This window comes from Chiloscyllium punctatum, chromosome 19 (assembly GCF_047496795.1).
Source record: "Chiloscyllium punctatum isolate Juve2018m chromosome 19, sChiPun1.3, whole genome shotgun sequence".
Taxonomy (NCBI): Eukaryota; Metazoa; Chordata; class Chondrichthyes; order Orectolobiformes; family Hemiscylliidae; genus Chiloscyllium; species Chiloscyllium punctatum.
Window position 1 is genome coordinate 44,109,558 of NC_092757.1, and position 17,591 is coordinate 44,127,148.

Sequence of the window (17,591 nt, forward strand, 5' to 3'; positions counted from 1 at the left end):
TAACTTATATCGGATCTGCTTTTAGAGTCATACAGCACAGAAGTAAACCCTTTGGCTCAATTCATCCATGCCATAGAACCCCTAGTGTGGAAACAGGCCATTTGGCCCAACCCTTCAAAGAGTATCCCACCCAGACCTATTCCCCTCCCCTAACATACCTAACTTACACATCCCTGAACACTATGGGCAATTTAGCATGGCTAATTCAACTAACCTGCACATCTGTGGGAGGAAACTGGAGCGCCCAGAGGAAACCCATTCAGACACTGGGAGAATGTGCAAACTCCACACAGACTGTTGCCTGAGACTGGAATCGAACCAGGGTCTCTGGCACTGTGAAGCAGCGGTGTTAACCACTGAGCCACCATACTGACCAGGTTCCTAAACTGAACTAGTCCCATTTGCCTGTGTTTGGACCATATTTCTTTAAACCCTTTCCTGTCTATGTACCTGTCAAAATGTCTTTTAAATATTGTAATCTTACCTCTACCACTTCCTCTGGCAACTCATTCTATATATGAAGTACCCTCTGTCCCTTGGGTCTCTCTTTAATTCTTGCACCCTCACCTTAAACCTATGTTTTGAACTCTCCTACCCTAGAAAAAGACCATGGCTTTTCACGTTCTATATGCCCCTCTTTATAAATTCGATAAGGTTCCTGTGCTCCAGCAAATAAAATCTCAGCCTATCCAGCTTCTCTTTTAAAACTCAAGTTTCCAGTCTTAACAATACTCTAATAAATCTGTTTTGCACCTTTTCCAGTTTAATTACATTCTATAGCAGTGCGACCAGAATTGTGTGCGTGCAGTACTCTAGATGTGGCCTTGCTAGTGCGTTGTACAGCTGAAACATGACATTCCAATTCCTGTACTCAGTGCTCTGATGGTTAGAGCAAGCGTGCCAAACACTGCTTTCCCCACCCTGTGACACAACTTTTGAGGAACTGAGCACCTGAACCCCAGGGTCTTTCTATTGGAAAATACTCCCAGGGGCTTTTAATTAACTGTAAGTCTTGACCTGATTTCTTTTACAAAAATGCAGCACCTGGCATTTATCCAAATTAAGTTCCATCTGCCATTCCTCAGTACACTGGCCAAGTTGACCAGGATCCATGAATACTCTTTAGATAACCTCCTTCACTGTCCACTATGATGTGGAGGTGCCAGTGTTGGACTAGGGTAGACAAAGTAAAAAATTATACAAAATCAGGTTATAGTCCAACAGCTTTATTTGAAATCGCAAGCCTTCTGAGCGACACTCCTTCGTCAGGTGCAGAGAGGGCACACCAACACACAGAGATCAAAGGATCATACAATTGGTGTAAGTGAGTGAACAAACTTAAAACGGCTGATGGAGAATGCTGTTTGAAAGGAGGTGCAAGTTTGGACTGATTAAGAGTGTCAGGGAGTATATGTGCATGTGTGAGTGTGAGAAAGAGTGTGTCCGTCAGAGTGTAATAAGTAATCCAAAACTGTACAAACTAATTAAGATTTGGAGACACAAGTGTTGGACTGGGGTGGACAAAGATGAAAATCACACAACACCAGGTTATAGTCCGACAGGTTTATTTGGAAGAACTAGCTTTAAAAGCTTGTATTTCCAAATAAACCTGTAGAACTTTAACCTAGTGTTGTCTGATTTTTAATTTCCAACCAATTAAGGTAGAGAGGTCATAACAATTTATCAAAGTTGATGCTGTCAAAACATAAGGAAAATTTTGAAGATACAGAATAGTGTATCTCTCTCTCTCACAATCCCTTTCTCTCACAATCTCTCTCACACTCTGCCCCCTCACACACCGCCCCACCCTCACACTCCACCCCCGCCCCACACTCTGCATACCTCCACCACCCCCCCACTCCGTGCCTGTTCTCTCTCTCTGTCCGTCACTCACATTCTGTCTCGCATGCTCACAATCTCTGTCTGTCTCTTCCTCTCTTGCACACCCGTGCTCTCTCTTTCTCTTGCACGCTCACACTCTTATCTCGCACACTTACTGCCTCTCGTTGGTCATCTCACGCACTCTGCCTGTCACCCATGTGCCAGATCTGTCTCTTGCCCGCGCGCCTAGTCTCTCTCTCTCTCTCTGTCTCTCGCTTGGGCACCCGAGAGACCGGGTGCATTCTCGCTCCCTCTCACTCGCTGTCTCTCTCTCTCGAACACTCCATCTCTCTGTCGCACCGCTCGCTCTCTCTGTTTCTGTCACTCTCTCGCTCATTCACATTCTATCTCTCTTGCACACTCACAATCTCTGTCTGTCTTGCATGCACGTGCTTATTCTCTCTCACACTTACTTACTCTCTCTTGCACACTCTCTCGTTGGCTATCTCACACACACTCTCTCTCTCTCTCTCTTGCTTGCGAGCCTGGTCTGAGTCTCGCCGGGGTGCTAGCCCCTCTCTCGCTCAGGTACCCGGCTCCAGTCTCGCTTGTGTGCCTGAGCGAGAGAAACCGGGTGCATTCTCGCTCGCAAGTGCTCTCTCTCTCTGTCACGCACTTGTTCTCTCTGTGTCTCTCTCTTTCGCTCACGCTGTCTCTCACATGCTCACTTTGTCTCTCTCTCTCTCACAAGCTCACTCACTCGCACACTCACGTGCTCTCTCTTGCACGTTTTCTCCCGTGCACGCTCGCTCGTTCACATTCTCTCTCTCACGTTCGCTCACCCTCTCTGTCTGCCTCTGTCTCTCTCTACCTCGTGTGCTCTCTCTCTCACACGCTTGCTCACTCTTGCACACTGTCTCTCTCTCTCTCCCTCGCTTGCTGTCTCTCTCTTGCACGCTCTTTCGCATGTTCGCTCGCGCTTTCTCTCGCACACTCACTCTGTCGCTCTCTCCCTCTTGCTCCCTCACACATGTGTGCACACATGGGGCAAATCACATTGTGGGTGGCACAGTGGTTAGCACTGCTGCCTCACAGCGCCAGAGACCCGGGTTCAATTCCCGACTCAGGCGACTGTCTGTGTGGAGTTTGCACGTTCTCCCTGTGTCTGCGTGGGTTTCCTCCCACAATCCAAAAATGTGCAGGTCAGGTGAATTGGCCAGGCTAAATTGCCTGTAGTGTTAGGTAAAAAGGAGTACATGTAGGGGTATGGGTGGGTTGCGCTTCGGCAGGTCGGTGTGGACTTGTTGGGCCAAAGGGCCTGTTTCCACACTGTAAGTAATCTAATCTAATGTAATCTAATCTAGTCACAGAGATGTACAGCATGGAAACAGACCCTTCGATCCAACCCAATCTAGTCCCACCTGCCAGCACCCAGCCCATATCCCTCGAAAACCTTCCTATTCATATACCCATCCAAATGCCTTTTAAATGTTACAATTGTACCAGCCTCCACCACTTCCTCTGGCAGCTCATTTCATACATGTACACGTGTGAAAAAGTTGACCCTTGGGTCTCTTTTTAAATGTTTCTCCTCTCACCCTAAACCTGTGCCCTCTAGTTCTGGACTTCCCGATCCCAGGGAAAAGACTGCCTATTTATCCTATCCATACCCCTGATCATTTTTTAAACCAGCCTGTTCAGCCTCTCCCTATAGCTCAAATCCTCCAACCCTGGCAACATCCTTGCACATCTTTTCTGAACCCTTTCAAGTTTCACATCATCTTTCCAATAGGAAGACCAGAATTGCATGCAATATTCCAACAGTGGCCTAACCAATGTCCTGTACAGCCACAACATGATCTCCCAACTCCTGTACTCAGTACTCTGACCAATAAAGGAAAGCGTACCAAACGCCTTCTTCACTATCCTATCTACCTGCGACTCCACTTTCAAGGAGCTATGAATCTGCACACCAAGGTCTCTTTGTTCAGCAACACTCCCTAGGACCTTACCATTAAGTGTATAATTTCTGCTAAGATTTGCTTTCCCAAAATGCAGCACCTCGCATTTATCTGAATTAAACTCCATCTGCCACTTTTCGGCCCATTGGCCCATCTAGTCAAGATCCTGTTGTAACCTGAAGATGTTGGACACCTCCAATTTTGGTGTCACCTGCAAACTTACTAACTATACCTCTTATACTCACATCCAAATCATTTATGTAAATGACAAAAAGTAGAGGACCCAGCACCGGTCACTGTTTATTTGCAGATACATTCTATTTTCTTAAAAGATGCACACAATTTGTAGTCACAGTTACTGTGGCATTTTTATAAATTCATGCTTTTGGAATAAGGCCAACCTGGTTTAAAACTCTGAGGCAGTTTCTGAATGAGGCCTCACATCTACGGTCCAGTGTTTGACTCAAGATTCCCCCTTTTGTATCTCTGCCTGACTGAAGTTTGGAAAGTTAGGCAGACACTGATAACCTTTGACTATCTCGGGGCAGTGACTTGAAACATTCTGAATTTGCACCTTTATCAATCTAAACTTGCATCTCCTTTCTAACAGAGTTCTCCATCAGCCGTTTTAGATTTGTTCACTCCATTTATACCAATTGTATGATCCTTTGATCTGTCTGCCTATGATCTCTGTTAAAAATCATCCAACACCAGGTTGTAATCCTATAGGTTTATTTGGAAGCACTAGCTTTTGGAGCGCTGCTGCATGAGGTGCTCCTTCAGCAACCACCTGATGAAGGAGCAGTGCTCCAAAAGCTAGTGCTTCCAATTAAACCTGTTAGACTATAACCTTGTGTTGTGGTTTTGACACTGTCCACTATACCAACAATTTTGATTTCATCCTTTGGTGTCAACTTACCAACATACCTCTTATGTTCTCATCCATATCGTTTAAATGAGTAAATTGAGTAAGTGGACCCAGCACCAATCCTTTTCCTTCAAGTAAGCATAGCGACATCTAGCTCACCACCAACCTCCTTCCCTGCTAAAGTCACATGGATCCTCTAACCATGCTCTGGCCCCTCTGAGTGTCATTACTCCTTTCACCCTCCTGTTTAGTATCATTATCTCCACTGTGCTCATATTTCAGACTAGCCTCGGGCATAAAGGAAAATTAAATTACGTCAATACTTTTACATCAGACAGAAACTTTGTACTTAAGCTCTGCAAAAGCTCCCAAAGTTTCCTCCTTTTTAAAACCAGAAAAAAAAATTGGTAGTTGCGTATTTGGTTTGAAAGGGTCGATTTCACTTCCATAGGGTTTTTTTTAACATTATGAAATGATTATTTGAAATGGTTTTTATTTAGTTTCCACCATTGGGCACTTGCTAAAACCATTTCTGATCACTGTTTTAGTCGTTGAGTTGTACATCTGTGGATTATAACCTGGCTAAATATATCTTCATTGGAAGTGAACTCATTCTGACCATTCCGGTTTTCTTCTGATATTTTTGAGAATGGTCACATTCCACCTGTTTCAGCAGAACTGGTTTTGTAAGTGTTGATGTGTTTGGAGTTGGCTTCCTGCACGGTTCAACCAGTTGTTCGTGATGTCTTGTTTATCTGGCTATCCTGTTTGTCTTCCAGTCGCAAAACTTCGGCAGCGCTTAGCTGAGTTGGAAAAGGCCGAGGCTGATTTCTTGCGAACAAAGCAGCAGTTGGAATTCGAGTTTAACCAGAAAAGGGCAAAATTCAAGGAGCTGTACCTCGCGAAAGAAGGTTAGAAGTTACTTATATATTGACAAATGATTTGCACATTCCCCCTGGTGAATTAACCAGGATTCGAAATTGCTCCTAATGAAAGGTTTAGATGTGGCAATGTTGAGGAACAGATACTGTTTGTCACTTAAAAGAATCTACGTTTGAGAACTGTGTGAAGTTAAGAATTAGATGTCAACTAAAAAGGTGCTCAATTTACTTAATGATTCCTGGTTTGTATTTTTGTCTTTTTAAAGGTTGTACTTCATATGATTAGATAAAAACCATGACTGTAAATGCTGGAAACCAAATTCTAGATTAGAGTGGTGCTAGAAAAGCACAACAGTTCAGGCAGCATCCAAGGAGCAGGAAAATCGATGTTTTGGGCAAAAGCCCTTAATCAGGAAGCATTAGGATGTTTCCTGATGATGGGCTTTTGCCCGAAACGTCAATTTTCCTGCTCCTCGGATGCTGCCTGCACTTCATATGATTAGAAACAGATTGGTGTTTTCCTCTTAACTTCTAGAAACAACTTGGAAAAGGCAGGAAGGGTGTTATTCCACAGGGAGTGGAGGAGCAGTGGCACCAGCCTGTATATCTGCATAATCGCTGAAGGTGGCAGGACAGGTTGAGCGTTTGTTTAATAAAGCATACAACTTGCTCTGTTTATTACTAGGTATATGGAGTATAACAGCAAGAAAGTTGTACAAAACACTTTTTTAATCTGGACTGGAATATTGCATCCAGTTCAGTGCATAATAGCGTTACAAAGGGATGCAGTAAAGAATCACAAAAAGGCTTCTAGGGAGAGGAAATTTGGTTATGCAGATAGGTTGGAAAGGTAGATAGATTGGAAAGAGAAAGTTGAGAGATTTTTGTCAAGGTTTTTGAAATGATATGGGATCTGGACAGAGTAGTTGAAGGATCAAGAACGAGAGGACAGAGATTTTAGGCAAAAGAAGCAATGATGACATGAGGCAAATGTTTTTCATACAGAGTCATTCAGGTCTGGAATAGGCTACCTAAGAGTGTGGTGTCAGTGGATTCAATCTTGACACTCAGAGGAATGCTTACTTGAAAAAGAAGATTGCAAAGCTGTAGGGAGAATGCAAGAGTGTGTCGCTAGGTTCATTTGCTCATACGGAGTTTGATGCAGGCATGACCGATTGAATAGCCTCCCTCTGTGCTGTATTAATTCTGAACTTGAGGCACAGTGTTAGCTTTGGAGCAGATGGAATGACAGTGTAGTTTTGCTTCTATCTCAGATGGGTTCTGTCATCTGAAAAATTACAAACACCTTAAAGTTTTTATTAGGATTGAATAATATGAGGGTATTTGATGAACGTAAAATTTTAAAAATAGAGCAGATGAAGCACAAAGGAAGACCAGATGAGCTGATGCAAATGGAAAATATATTATTTGAAATGAGTTGATCTCCCTGAGCTCTCCATATAAGGGAGTCAAAATCAAGCATTTTCAGACAAATTGGGATTAGATGAAATTTGTCTATGCAAGCATCTCGTGCTTTGTTTATTTCATTCTGTCTAGCCGGGAAATGTCTGGATGTTTGCAGACGAGTAATTTTAAAAAACTTTTATGAACTTCAACTTATTCAAACTTTTGATTTTTTTTTTACTTACACCAATTCCTCTGCTTTCCAATCTACATCAGATCTCGTTCGAACATCACCTCACCTATAATTGTATTCATGAGTTGAACTCCAGCTCTACAACACTCTGCACTATTTCCACCCTGGCCTTTGTGACCTCTGAGTTTGTTTATCCCGTCATTGGCAGGTATAGCTGTAGTTACATAAACCATAAATTCTGAAATTATCTATCTCTAACTTCATATGAATAGAAAAGAGAGTCCTTAAAGCCTCCTACTTTGACCAAAAGCTGTCTTAATATCATTGTGTTAAATTGTGTTTGAAAACATTCTATAAAGTGCTTTGAGATTACTACTTAAATGTGCTGTATAAAAGCCAGATGTTGATGACTGTAGCCTAATGTCTCAACGTGAGCTGTTAATGTTGAAATTAGGCGGCACAATGACACAGTGGTTAGCTCTGCTGCCTAACATTGCCAAGGACCCGGGTTCGATTCCAGCCTCGGGCAACTGACTGTGTGGAGTTTGCACATTCTCCCCATGTCTGCGTGGGTTTCCTCCGGGTGCTCCGGTTTCCTCCCACAATCATAAAGATGTGCAGGTTACGTGAATTGGCCATGCTAAATTGCCCATAGTATTAGGTGAAGGGGTAAATGTAGGGGAATGGGTCTGGGTGGGTTACACTTCAGCGGGTCGGTGTGGACTTGTTGGGCCAAAGGGCCTGTTTCCACACTGTAAGTAATCTAATCTAAATTACAACATTTGGTCCAACCTGTCCTTGCCGACCTGATATCCTAACCTAATCTAGTCTCATTTGCCAGCACCTGGCCCATATCCCTCTACACTCTTCCTATTCATGTACCCATCCAGATGCCTTTTAAATGTTGTAATTTACCACTTCCCCTGTCAGCTCATTTCATACACTCAGCACCCTCTGTGTGAAAACGTTGCCCCTTAGGTCCTTTTTAAAATTTTCCCCTCTCACCCTAAATCTACATTGTTTAATTCAGGGAAACGACCTTGTCTATTTACCCTATCCATGCCCCTCATGATTTTATAAACCTCAGCCTCCGACACTCCAGGGAAAACAGCCCCAGTCTATTCAGCCTCTCCCTGTAGCTCAAATCCTCCAACCCGGGCAGCATCCTTGTAAATCTTTTCTGACCCTTTCAAGTTTCATAATGTCCTTCAGACAGGAGAGAGACCAGAATTGCACACAATATTCCAAAAGTGGCCTAACCAATGTCCTGTATAGCCAAAACCTGATCTCCCAACTGCGGTACTCGATGCTCTGATCAGTAAAGGAAAGCATACCAAATGCCACCTTCTCTGTCCTATCTACCTGCGCCTCTGCTTTCAAGAAACTATGAACCTGTACTCCAAGGTCCCTTTGTTCAGCAACACTCCCCAGGACCTTACCATTAAGTCCTGCCCTGATTTGCCTTTCCAAAATGCAGCACCTCCCATTTATCTAAATTAAACGCCATCTGCCACTTCTCAGCCCATTGACCCAACAGATCAAGATCCTGTCGTACTCTGAGGTAACCCACCTCGCTGTCCACTTCACCTCCAATTTTGGTGTCACCTGCAAACTTACTAACTACACTCCTATGTTCACATCCAAATCATTTGTGTGAAATAGGAAAAGCAGTGGACTCGGCACTGTTCCTTGTGGCACACCACTGATCACAGGCCTCCAGTCTGAAAGGCAACCCTCCACCACTACCTTCTGTCTTCCACCTTCAAAGTTAAAAATTACATAACACCAAGTTGCAGGTACATTCTATTTTCCTCATAAAGCACACAACCTGCAGGCAACCAATCCACGCAACATTTTATAAATTCCTACTTTGGAATTAGAGCCAGTCTGATTCAAGATTGGAATACAGACAGACTCCAACCTCACACCTTTAATGCATTGTCTGAGCTGAGAGGTCACCTTTTTTAATACAACCCTATGTTATCTTGAGAATGTGACTTCGAAGAAGTTCTGGGTTTTAACATATTAATGAACCAAAACCTGCAATCCACTCTAAAAGATGAAAGACTTAACAGCAATCTAGGTTTGTCCAATATATCTGAACTGAAAATGTGTTGCTGGAAAAGCGCAGCAGGTCAGACAGCATCCAAGGAACAGGAGAATCGACATTTTGGATGCTGCTTGACCTGCTGCGCTTTTCCAGCAACACATTTTCAGCTCTGATCTCCAGCATCTGCAGTCCTCACTTTCTCCTTGTCCAATATATCATCTCAGTTGCATGACACTGTAATCTTTTACCTTACATTATGTGTCTTATGATCCTGCTCCACAGCTACCTGATGAAAGAGCGCCGCTCTGAAAGTTTAAGACTCTAATCTGGTGTAGCATGATTTTGAACTTTGTCCAGTTAAACCCCAGTCCAACGCCAGCACCTCCACATCACTTCTACCATTGAGCCAGTTCTATATCCAAATGGCTAGTTCCCACTGTATTACATTAGATCTAACCTTGTTAACCAGTTAACCATGAGGAACCTTGTCGAACACCTTACTGAAGTCCATATAGATCACTCTACTTTCATCAATCCTCTTTGTTACTTCTTCAAGAAACTCAATCAAGTTTGTGAGAAATGATTTCCCACACACAAAGCCACGTGGACTATCCCTAATCAGCCCTTGCCTATCCAAATACATGTACATCCTGTCCCTCAGGATTCCCTCCCAACAACTTGCCCACCATCGACATCAGGCTCACTGGTCTATCGTTCCCTGGCTTGTCCTTACCACCCTTCTTAAACAGTGGCACCACGTTAGCCAACCTCCAGTCTTCCAGCACCTCACCTGTGACTATCGATGATACAAATATCTCAGCAAGGGGCCCAGCAATCACTTTCCTAGCTTCCCACAGAGTTCTAGGGTACACCTGATCAGGTCCTGGGGATTTATCCATTTTTATGCGTTTTAAGACATCCAGCACCATCACCTCTGTAATATGAACATTTTTCAAGATGTCACCATCTATTTCCCCACATTCTATATCTTCCATGTCCTTTTCCACAGTAAACACTGATGCAAAATACTTGTTTAGTTTCTCCCCCATCTCCTGTGGCTGACAACTAATGACTTGCTTTCCTATCAGTCCACTCAAGTGTTAGCTTGTTTGTCACTGCTAATTACTTCTGTTTACTATTTTAGTTCTGTGTATATTAGCAAAAAACTCCACTGTCATTATGCTGATCCTTGAAAGATGGAAGATAATTTGATCTTGAAATTTGTTTCCAGTTGTTATGATGCTGTGGTAGTGCGTGAAGTGATTATGAATGTTTGAAGACAATTGTCTGAACAAATTTGATATTCCTTTTGATGGTTCAATGAAGAACTACACATCTAAATCAGTGACAAATGTATTAAAAAATTCATAAGAAATAGGAGTAGAGTAGGCCATTCTGCCCTCTCACTTTCCTAAACCTATCATAATCTTCCATTTCCTGATCAGTCCAAAATCTACCTAACTCCACCTTGAATATATTCAATGACCCACTCTCCATTGTTCACCGGAGAAGAGAAATCCAAGGGCCAACAATCTTCTGAAGAATAATTTCCTCCTCATTTCTGTCTTAACTTGGAGACCCTGTATTTTGAATCTCATACCTCCTTAAATGGAAGGAGAAGCATAAGTAAAAGTCTTGGAAAATATTCTGAGAGTTATGTGAAAAGTAGGGGAGAAATATTTAAAACCCCTTTTAATGTCTTTTTCCCCCTTCTACCCACTCTACGTTATATAGTTTTCATTCCCTGTTGCCCTGCCTTGGCAACCAGGTCGTCTTATATTTTTCTGGAAAGTGAGAGGCCTGAATCTGATAGTGTCTGATAACTGGCATAAATTTATGGTTACATGTTTAAAGAGAAAGATACAGGGATGATCCTCTGCCCTCATTGGAATAAATTTGGCAAGCAGTCGACACCAATCAGCACCACCAGCTACCCCTACACCCTCAACTCCCTGACCCCTACACTGCAGTCCACTGATCTGCAGAGATGAGTTCAACCCTGAAACCACTTGCTTTTTTGTATCTATTATCTCAAATCTAGGATGGACTGATTGATCATTAAAGAAAACAAAAAACTTTCATTTATATATCATGTTTACAACATCAGAATGGATCAAAGTATTTCAACACCTGATCAGTACTTTGAAATATGGGTACTGCAATAATATGGGGAAAACGGCCAATTCGCATTCAGCAAAGTCCCAATGGCTGTTGTCCTCGTTTAGTGATAATAGTTCAAAGATAAATAATCGCTCTCCAGACTGTGCTGGAAATTCAGCCAGGTTTGTGTACTTGGTTCTTTGGGATGGGATAAGAACAACAATTTTTTGACTTGCAAGTGACAGTGAGCGATAGCCAACAGAAAGTAGCCATGAAGATAGTACTAAATGCCGAGAAGAATTATGACGTCTTATTGTATTTTCGGGATTACTTGCAAAGCTCTGCATAAATCATAGAATCCCTACAGTGTGGAAGCGTTTGGCCCATCAAGTACACACCAACTCTCCGAAGAGCACCTGACCCAGATCTATCCCTCATCCTTTCCCTGCAGCTCTATATCTCCAGTGGCTAATCTGCACATCCCTGGACACTATGGGCTTTCAGCATGATCAATCCACCTAACATGCACACCTTTAGATTGTGAGAGGAAACTGGAGCGTCTGGAGGAAATCCATGCATACACGGGAAGAATATGTAAACTTTGCACAGACAGTAGCCTGGGCGCTGTGAGACAAGCAGTGCTACCCAGTCAGCCACTGTGCCACCTTCTGTGTGCAGTCTTACCAGTCTAATTGTTTGTATAAGGCAGAGTTAGATTATTTATAGGAAGTGAAAGGCAACCAAGAACTTCTTAAATGGCAGTGCAGGCTCAAGGGGCTGAGTGTGCTGTATCTGCGCCTAACTTTCACATTTATGAGAGTGATGGACAATTAACAACCAACATGAGGAAGTGACTCCAGAAATATCCTCACCTTCAATGATGAGGGAACATAGGGCATCAGTGTAAGGTACAAGGCTGAAGTACATGAAATACACGTCAATGCCTCCTGAGATCCCCACATCACAGTCCCAGTCTTCAGCTGATTTGAATCATTGCACATGCTATCAAGAAATATAGGGCCTGCCAAATGTGTGGCGGAACTAGCCAAATCCTAGTACAATTACAACACTGACATCTACTTGGCATTGTGGACTGTGTTGCTGCAGTAGTATTGTCATTGGATTAGTAATCCAGAAACCCAGCCTAATGTTCTGGAAACATGGTTAAATATACAGAGTGAAATTTGTAATCACTTAACAAATATGAATTAAAAGTTAGTCTAATTCCATGAAACTACTTTTGATAGTTGTGAAAACTCATCTGTTTCACTAACGCCCTTTAGAGAAAGACATTTTGCTGTCTTTAATTGGCCTATATGTGACTCCAGATCCAGAACAATGTCATTGAGTCTTGAATGACCTCTGAAATGGCCTAGCAAGCTACTCAGTTGTACCTAATTGCTGTAAAATCTGATAAAAGGAATGAAACAGGATTACCACCTGGATTGACAAAAGAACCGCAAATGACAATGTCAAACCTTTTTTGGTTCAACGATGTCCTCCTTAGTGCCAAATAGGGACTTGTGCCAAAATTGGGGGAGACATCCCACAGACTAGTCATGCAAGAGTTTGACAGTCATTATCGTGGACTCATGCCTTATAGACAGTGCCCCTGACACCAGCACTGCAGTGTCTGGTATCTAGTCAGAAGGAAGTTGCTTTGGGAATCGTCAACATTGATTCCAGACCCCATGAAATCTCATGGTATCAGATCAGAGATGGGCACAGAATCCTGCAGATTACCATCTAAACACCATCTCCCTTCCCTTTGTCCTCTTCCTTCACATACCAGTTCTAGTAGATGCATATGTTCGTGACTGTACTTGTGACTTGCATGCCAAGCAGTGCAAACAACATGCAATAGACAGTGCTAAGTGACCCCACATCCAATGGATGAGATCTACGCTCTGCCACATCCAGTCCATGAATGGCGATGGCCAATAAAACATCTCACTGGAGTAAGGGGCCCTACAAATATCCCCATCCTAAATGACAGAGGAGCCCAGCTCATGATTGTGAAAGACAAGGTATTTATAAACATTACAAGTCAGAAGTGTCAAGTGAATGATCCATTTCTGCTCTTTTTGAGGACCCCAGTATCAACCTTCAGGAAATTTCAAACACTCCACATGATATGGCGAAACAGCTGAAGACACTAGTTACTGAAAAAGCCATAGGCCCTGAGAACATTCCAGCAATATTACTGAAGGCAGACGTATCCACAGCTCCTGTGTTACAGTACAGCCACACAACTGGCACTTGTTGGGTAATGTGGACAGTTTCTCAGGTACATCCTGGACACATAAGCATGGCAATTCAACTTGGCCAATTACTGCCCATTATTCTACTCTCAATTTTAATTAAAGTGATGGACAGTGTCATTGAAAAAGCTACCAAGTAGCATTTACTCACTGATAACCTACGCATTAATGCTCAGTTTTAGTTCCGCCAGGTCCTCTAAACTTTTTTTTTGTCTATCAGTCAGTTTTTTAAAAAGTTTTTTTAAAGCCTCAGTCATAAAATCTAAACTTTGTTTTCCTTTTAATGTTTGAGATTTAATTTCTAAGAACTTTTTTTGTTATACTTCACAGCCTTTGTATAATGCTTAACTTTGATTAGTACTTTGGAATTGTGTGCTTGCATTTGATATGAACTTATCTGCACTAGTATTGTTATTGCTCCAGAAGGGTTACCTGGATACCTGGAAGGTAAGCTGCTTATGATTACATCACCATAGTTACGAATGAACCCAAGTGCTGCCTATGAAACAGCAGAATTCTGGCAGCCCACAAATTGGATTGAGTTTCTTTTCATGTGTCCTTGCAAACTTGTTGAGTATTATGGGGACTTTTTAATCCATGAGGTTTTAATGTCAACACTGAAAATTAATCTTGGCTTGTTTAGAGGAGTTGAAGCGGCAGAATGTTGCGTTACAGTCAGCAGAAGGTGATGTTACTCGGCTGCAAGTCCAACTCATGGAGGCAACGGCTGACATGGAGAACATTAAAGCTGTAGCTACAGTTTCCGAGACCACCAAGCAGGAAGCAATCAATGACGTAAAGAAGCAGTGGCAAGAAGAAGTTGCTTCAATGCAGGCTATAATGAAAGGTAATGAATAAAATTCCTTTCTCCTATGTAGGTTATCTTCCCTTTTCTCTCTGAACTCACTGAAGCAGGGATCTATCTGGGCTGAAACAAACAAAAACAGTAATTGCAGGAGAAACTCAGCAGCATCTATAGAGAGAAAACAGAGTGAATCCAGTGATCCTCTTTCAGAACTTCTTAAGAAAACTCATGGAACTCAGTGTTAAGTCTGTTTTCTGTCCACAAATCCTGCCAGACCCGCTGAGTTTCTCCAGCAATTTCTATTTTTACTTGTCTCGGATCGCCAGCATTCACAGTTCTTTCTTTTATGATCACCTGATCACCTCTTACATTCCACCCATTATTTGTGACAACTTTGACTGAATATTATTCTGAAACTTCATAATCACAGAAATGCAGTTGACACTTAGCAGGCCATTTTCAGAGGGTGGTTAATTGGGCAATTGCTAACAAATGAACCCTGATTGACACTCCCATAAGTTTCCATGATGCTGTTAACTCTTTTAGTTGTGATTTTATAATTGCATTGTTATAGGAGTTAACCTTGAATCTCTTTGAGGCCAAATAGGCTATCAAATCTCTGCTTCACAAGCACTACTTGTCCTCGCTGGCCTTCTTCACCCCATCACTCCAAGTGCAATCTTGGTCACACTGAGCCATGACTTAGTCCCTCTGTTCCTGTCAATTAGCTGTGGTTTGGATGATTTCAATAATTAAAAGCTGTTCATTTTTGCCACTGGATTAAATAATAACAACTTCTATATTTGAGTTATCTGACTGAAACCATTTGATTCTGCTTCTTGGTGTTTCTTGTTGAACTAGGAGGAAAGCTGGGTAAAGTTTGTAAGAGGTGCCTTTTGATCTGTGTTCTATCTCTGCTGCAGAGACCGTGAGAGAGTATGAGATTCAATTTCATCAGCGGCTGGAGCAGGAACGCACTCAATGGGGGCAGTACAAGGAAGTAATGGAACGTGAGTTGGCTGACCTAAGGAGGCAATTGTCTGAAAGACGTGAAGAAGACAGCTTGGAAAATGACATGAAGAAAGTGAGTATGTTCAGCTGTAAATCTTGAAATGATAGTGATGTTGATCATGAAATGTGGAATGGGGAATAATCTAAAGCAGTCTTAGTTATGCAAGGCAATAATTTGGTATAAAATTTGTTTCAATTAAATTATTTCCAAGCCAATTACACATTTTGCATGTGACATTTTGTTGGGGGTGATTTGGAGTACGTATTGGAGCCTTGGCTGTGTATTTATTTATTTATTAGCTCTCAAAGTAGAGACAGTCACAATAATTATAAATTTATTTCAATGAACAGGCTCAGGAAGATGCTGAGAAGTTGCGGTCAGTGGTAGTGCCCATGGAGAAGGAGATAGCAGCTCTCAAAGAAAAGCTGTCAACAGCTGAGGAAAAAGTCAAAGAACTAGAAGCCTCAAAGGTGTGTCGTAAAAGTCCGCGTAATCAAAATACTTGGTTTTACCTTTATAACAATGACTATACTTTAGAGTTATTTATATTTATTTAGAACTTTGTGATGTACTTTGAACATAAAAGATGCTAAATACAGTCAAATTTGGAACAAAGCTTATGCAATTGGAGAGGGTGTAGAGTAGACTTGCTAGATTAATCCCAGAGTTGATGAACTTAAGTTATATGGAGAGACTCGAGAAACTGGGATGGTTCTCTTGGCAGCAGGAAAGATTAAGTATAGACTTAATACAGAAGTTCAAGTGGAAAGGTTTTGACAGAGTGTAGGGAGAAGTTGTTTGCGTTGACAGGAGAGTCAGTAACCATTGTATGTATGTACATGTTTGCATTGTATGCAAGTATATATATTAGGAGCAAGAGTAGGCCACTTAACCCTTTAAGCCCGCTCTGCCATTCAATAAGATCTCGGCTGATTCATTGCTCCGTATTCTCACCTACTCTGATAACATACAAGGAGGTGAAGGTTAAGAATCCACCACCTTAAAAATATTGAAAGACTTACTCCACTGCCTTTGTGGAAGAGAGTTACAAGGACCAGTGGTCCTTTCTTTCTGACTGCGCAGACCTCTGAGACCTGTATGCATCAGCAATGTCTGGAACCAGAACACAATACCACAATCAACATGCCAATGCCAATCGGAGAACATTGCCAAGGACATATGGCAACTCATGGGGAAAAGGTTCTCCTCATCTCTGCCTTTAAAAAGGTGATTCTTTATCGGTAAACAATAACTCCTAGTTCTGGATTCTCCCACAGGAGTAAGTGTCTTTTCCACCTACACCCCATTAAGACTACTCAAGATCTCCTAAGCTTCAAGCAAATCACCTCTTACTCTTCTCAACTCCAGCTACAAGCCTAGTTTGTCCAACATTTCCTCAAAGCCAACCCAACCCTTGGTATTAGTCTTGTGAGCATTCTCTGAACTATTACCACTGCATTTACATCCTCGTTTAATTAAGGGGACTAACACAGTTATGGGTTCAGATAGTGTCTCACTAACGCCCTGTGTAATTGAAGCATAGCCTTTCTTTTCTCGTATTCAGTTCCTTTGAATGAATAATAACATTTTATTAGCTATCCTAATTGCTTGCTGTACCTGCATACTAACCTTCAATGATTCATGACCCAGAACACCAAGTTCCAATGTTCCCACTAGTTTTATTATCCACTGTACGGACCTTCAAGGCTCATGTGGGGTAGCAACTTCTGGAACTGCTGAGATCGGCATGGCAACTGATTGGAGCAGCTGTGGTTGTGTGCACAGTTTAGTGGGAATGTTAATGAGGTCTCTCTGTATCTCTCAGCAATACCTTCAGTCCCTTCATCCAGATCATTACAGAAATTGTAAAACATTGAGGCCCCAGCACTGATCCCTGTGGCTCATTACTTGTTAGATCTTGCCAATTGGTAAAATTATTTATGTCTACCTTTTAGCCAGCCAATCTTCTTTCCATACCAACATGTTAGTCCCATGAGCCCTTATTTTCCACAATAATCCTTGATGTCACACTTTACCAAAAGCCTTCTGCATTCCACAGTGTATATAGCAGTTGCCCTTCACACATTACACATCTACTTCCTCAAAGAGCTGGAATAAATTCTTTAGACATGATTTTCTTTTCTTCACAAAGCCATGCAGTCATAAAGTTATACAGAATGGAAAAAGACACATTGGCTCAACTCATCCATGTCCTAAACTGATCGAGTCCCATTT

General features: G+C 42.1%; 1 protein-coding gene across 3 annotated transcripts in view; it reads left to right on the top strand.

Annotated features, from left to right (window-relative positions):
• The window catches only part of rabep1 (rabaptin, RAB GTPase binding effector protein 1), a 142,653-nt gene that overhangs the window by 50,146 nt on the left and 74,916 nt on the right, over nt 1-17,591 (top strand). For all 3 annotated transcript variants that reach the window (XM_072589292.1, XM_072589294.1, XM_072589293.1), the window contains exons 2-5: nt 5,430-5,561; nt 14,183-14,386; nt 15,268-15,428; nt 15,707-15,826. In XM_072589292.1, the coding sequence (XP_072445393.1) occupies nt 5,430-5,561; nt 14,183-14,386; nt 15,268-15,428; nt 15,707-15,826 (617 nt within the window). The remainder of the gene's footprint in view (nt 1-5,429; nt 5,562-14,182; nt 14,387-15,267; nt 15,429-15,706; nt 15,827-17,591) is intronic.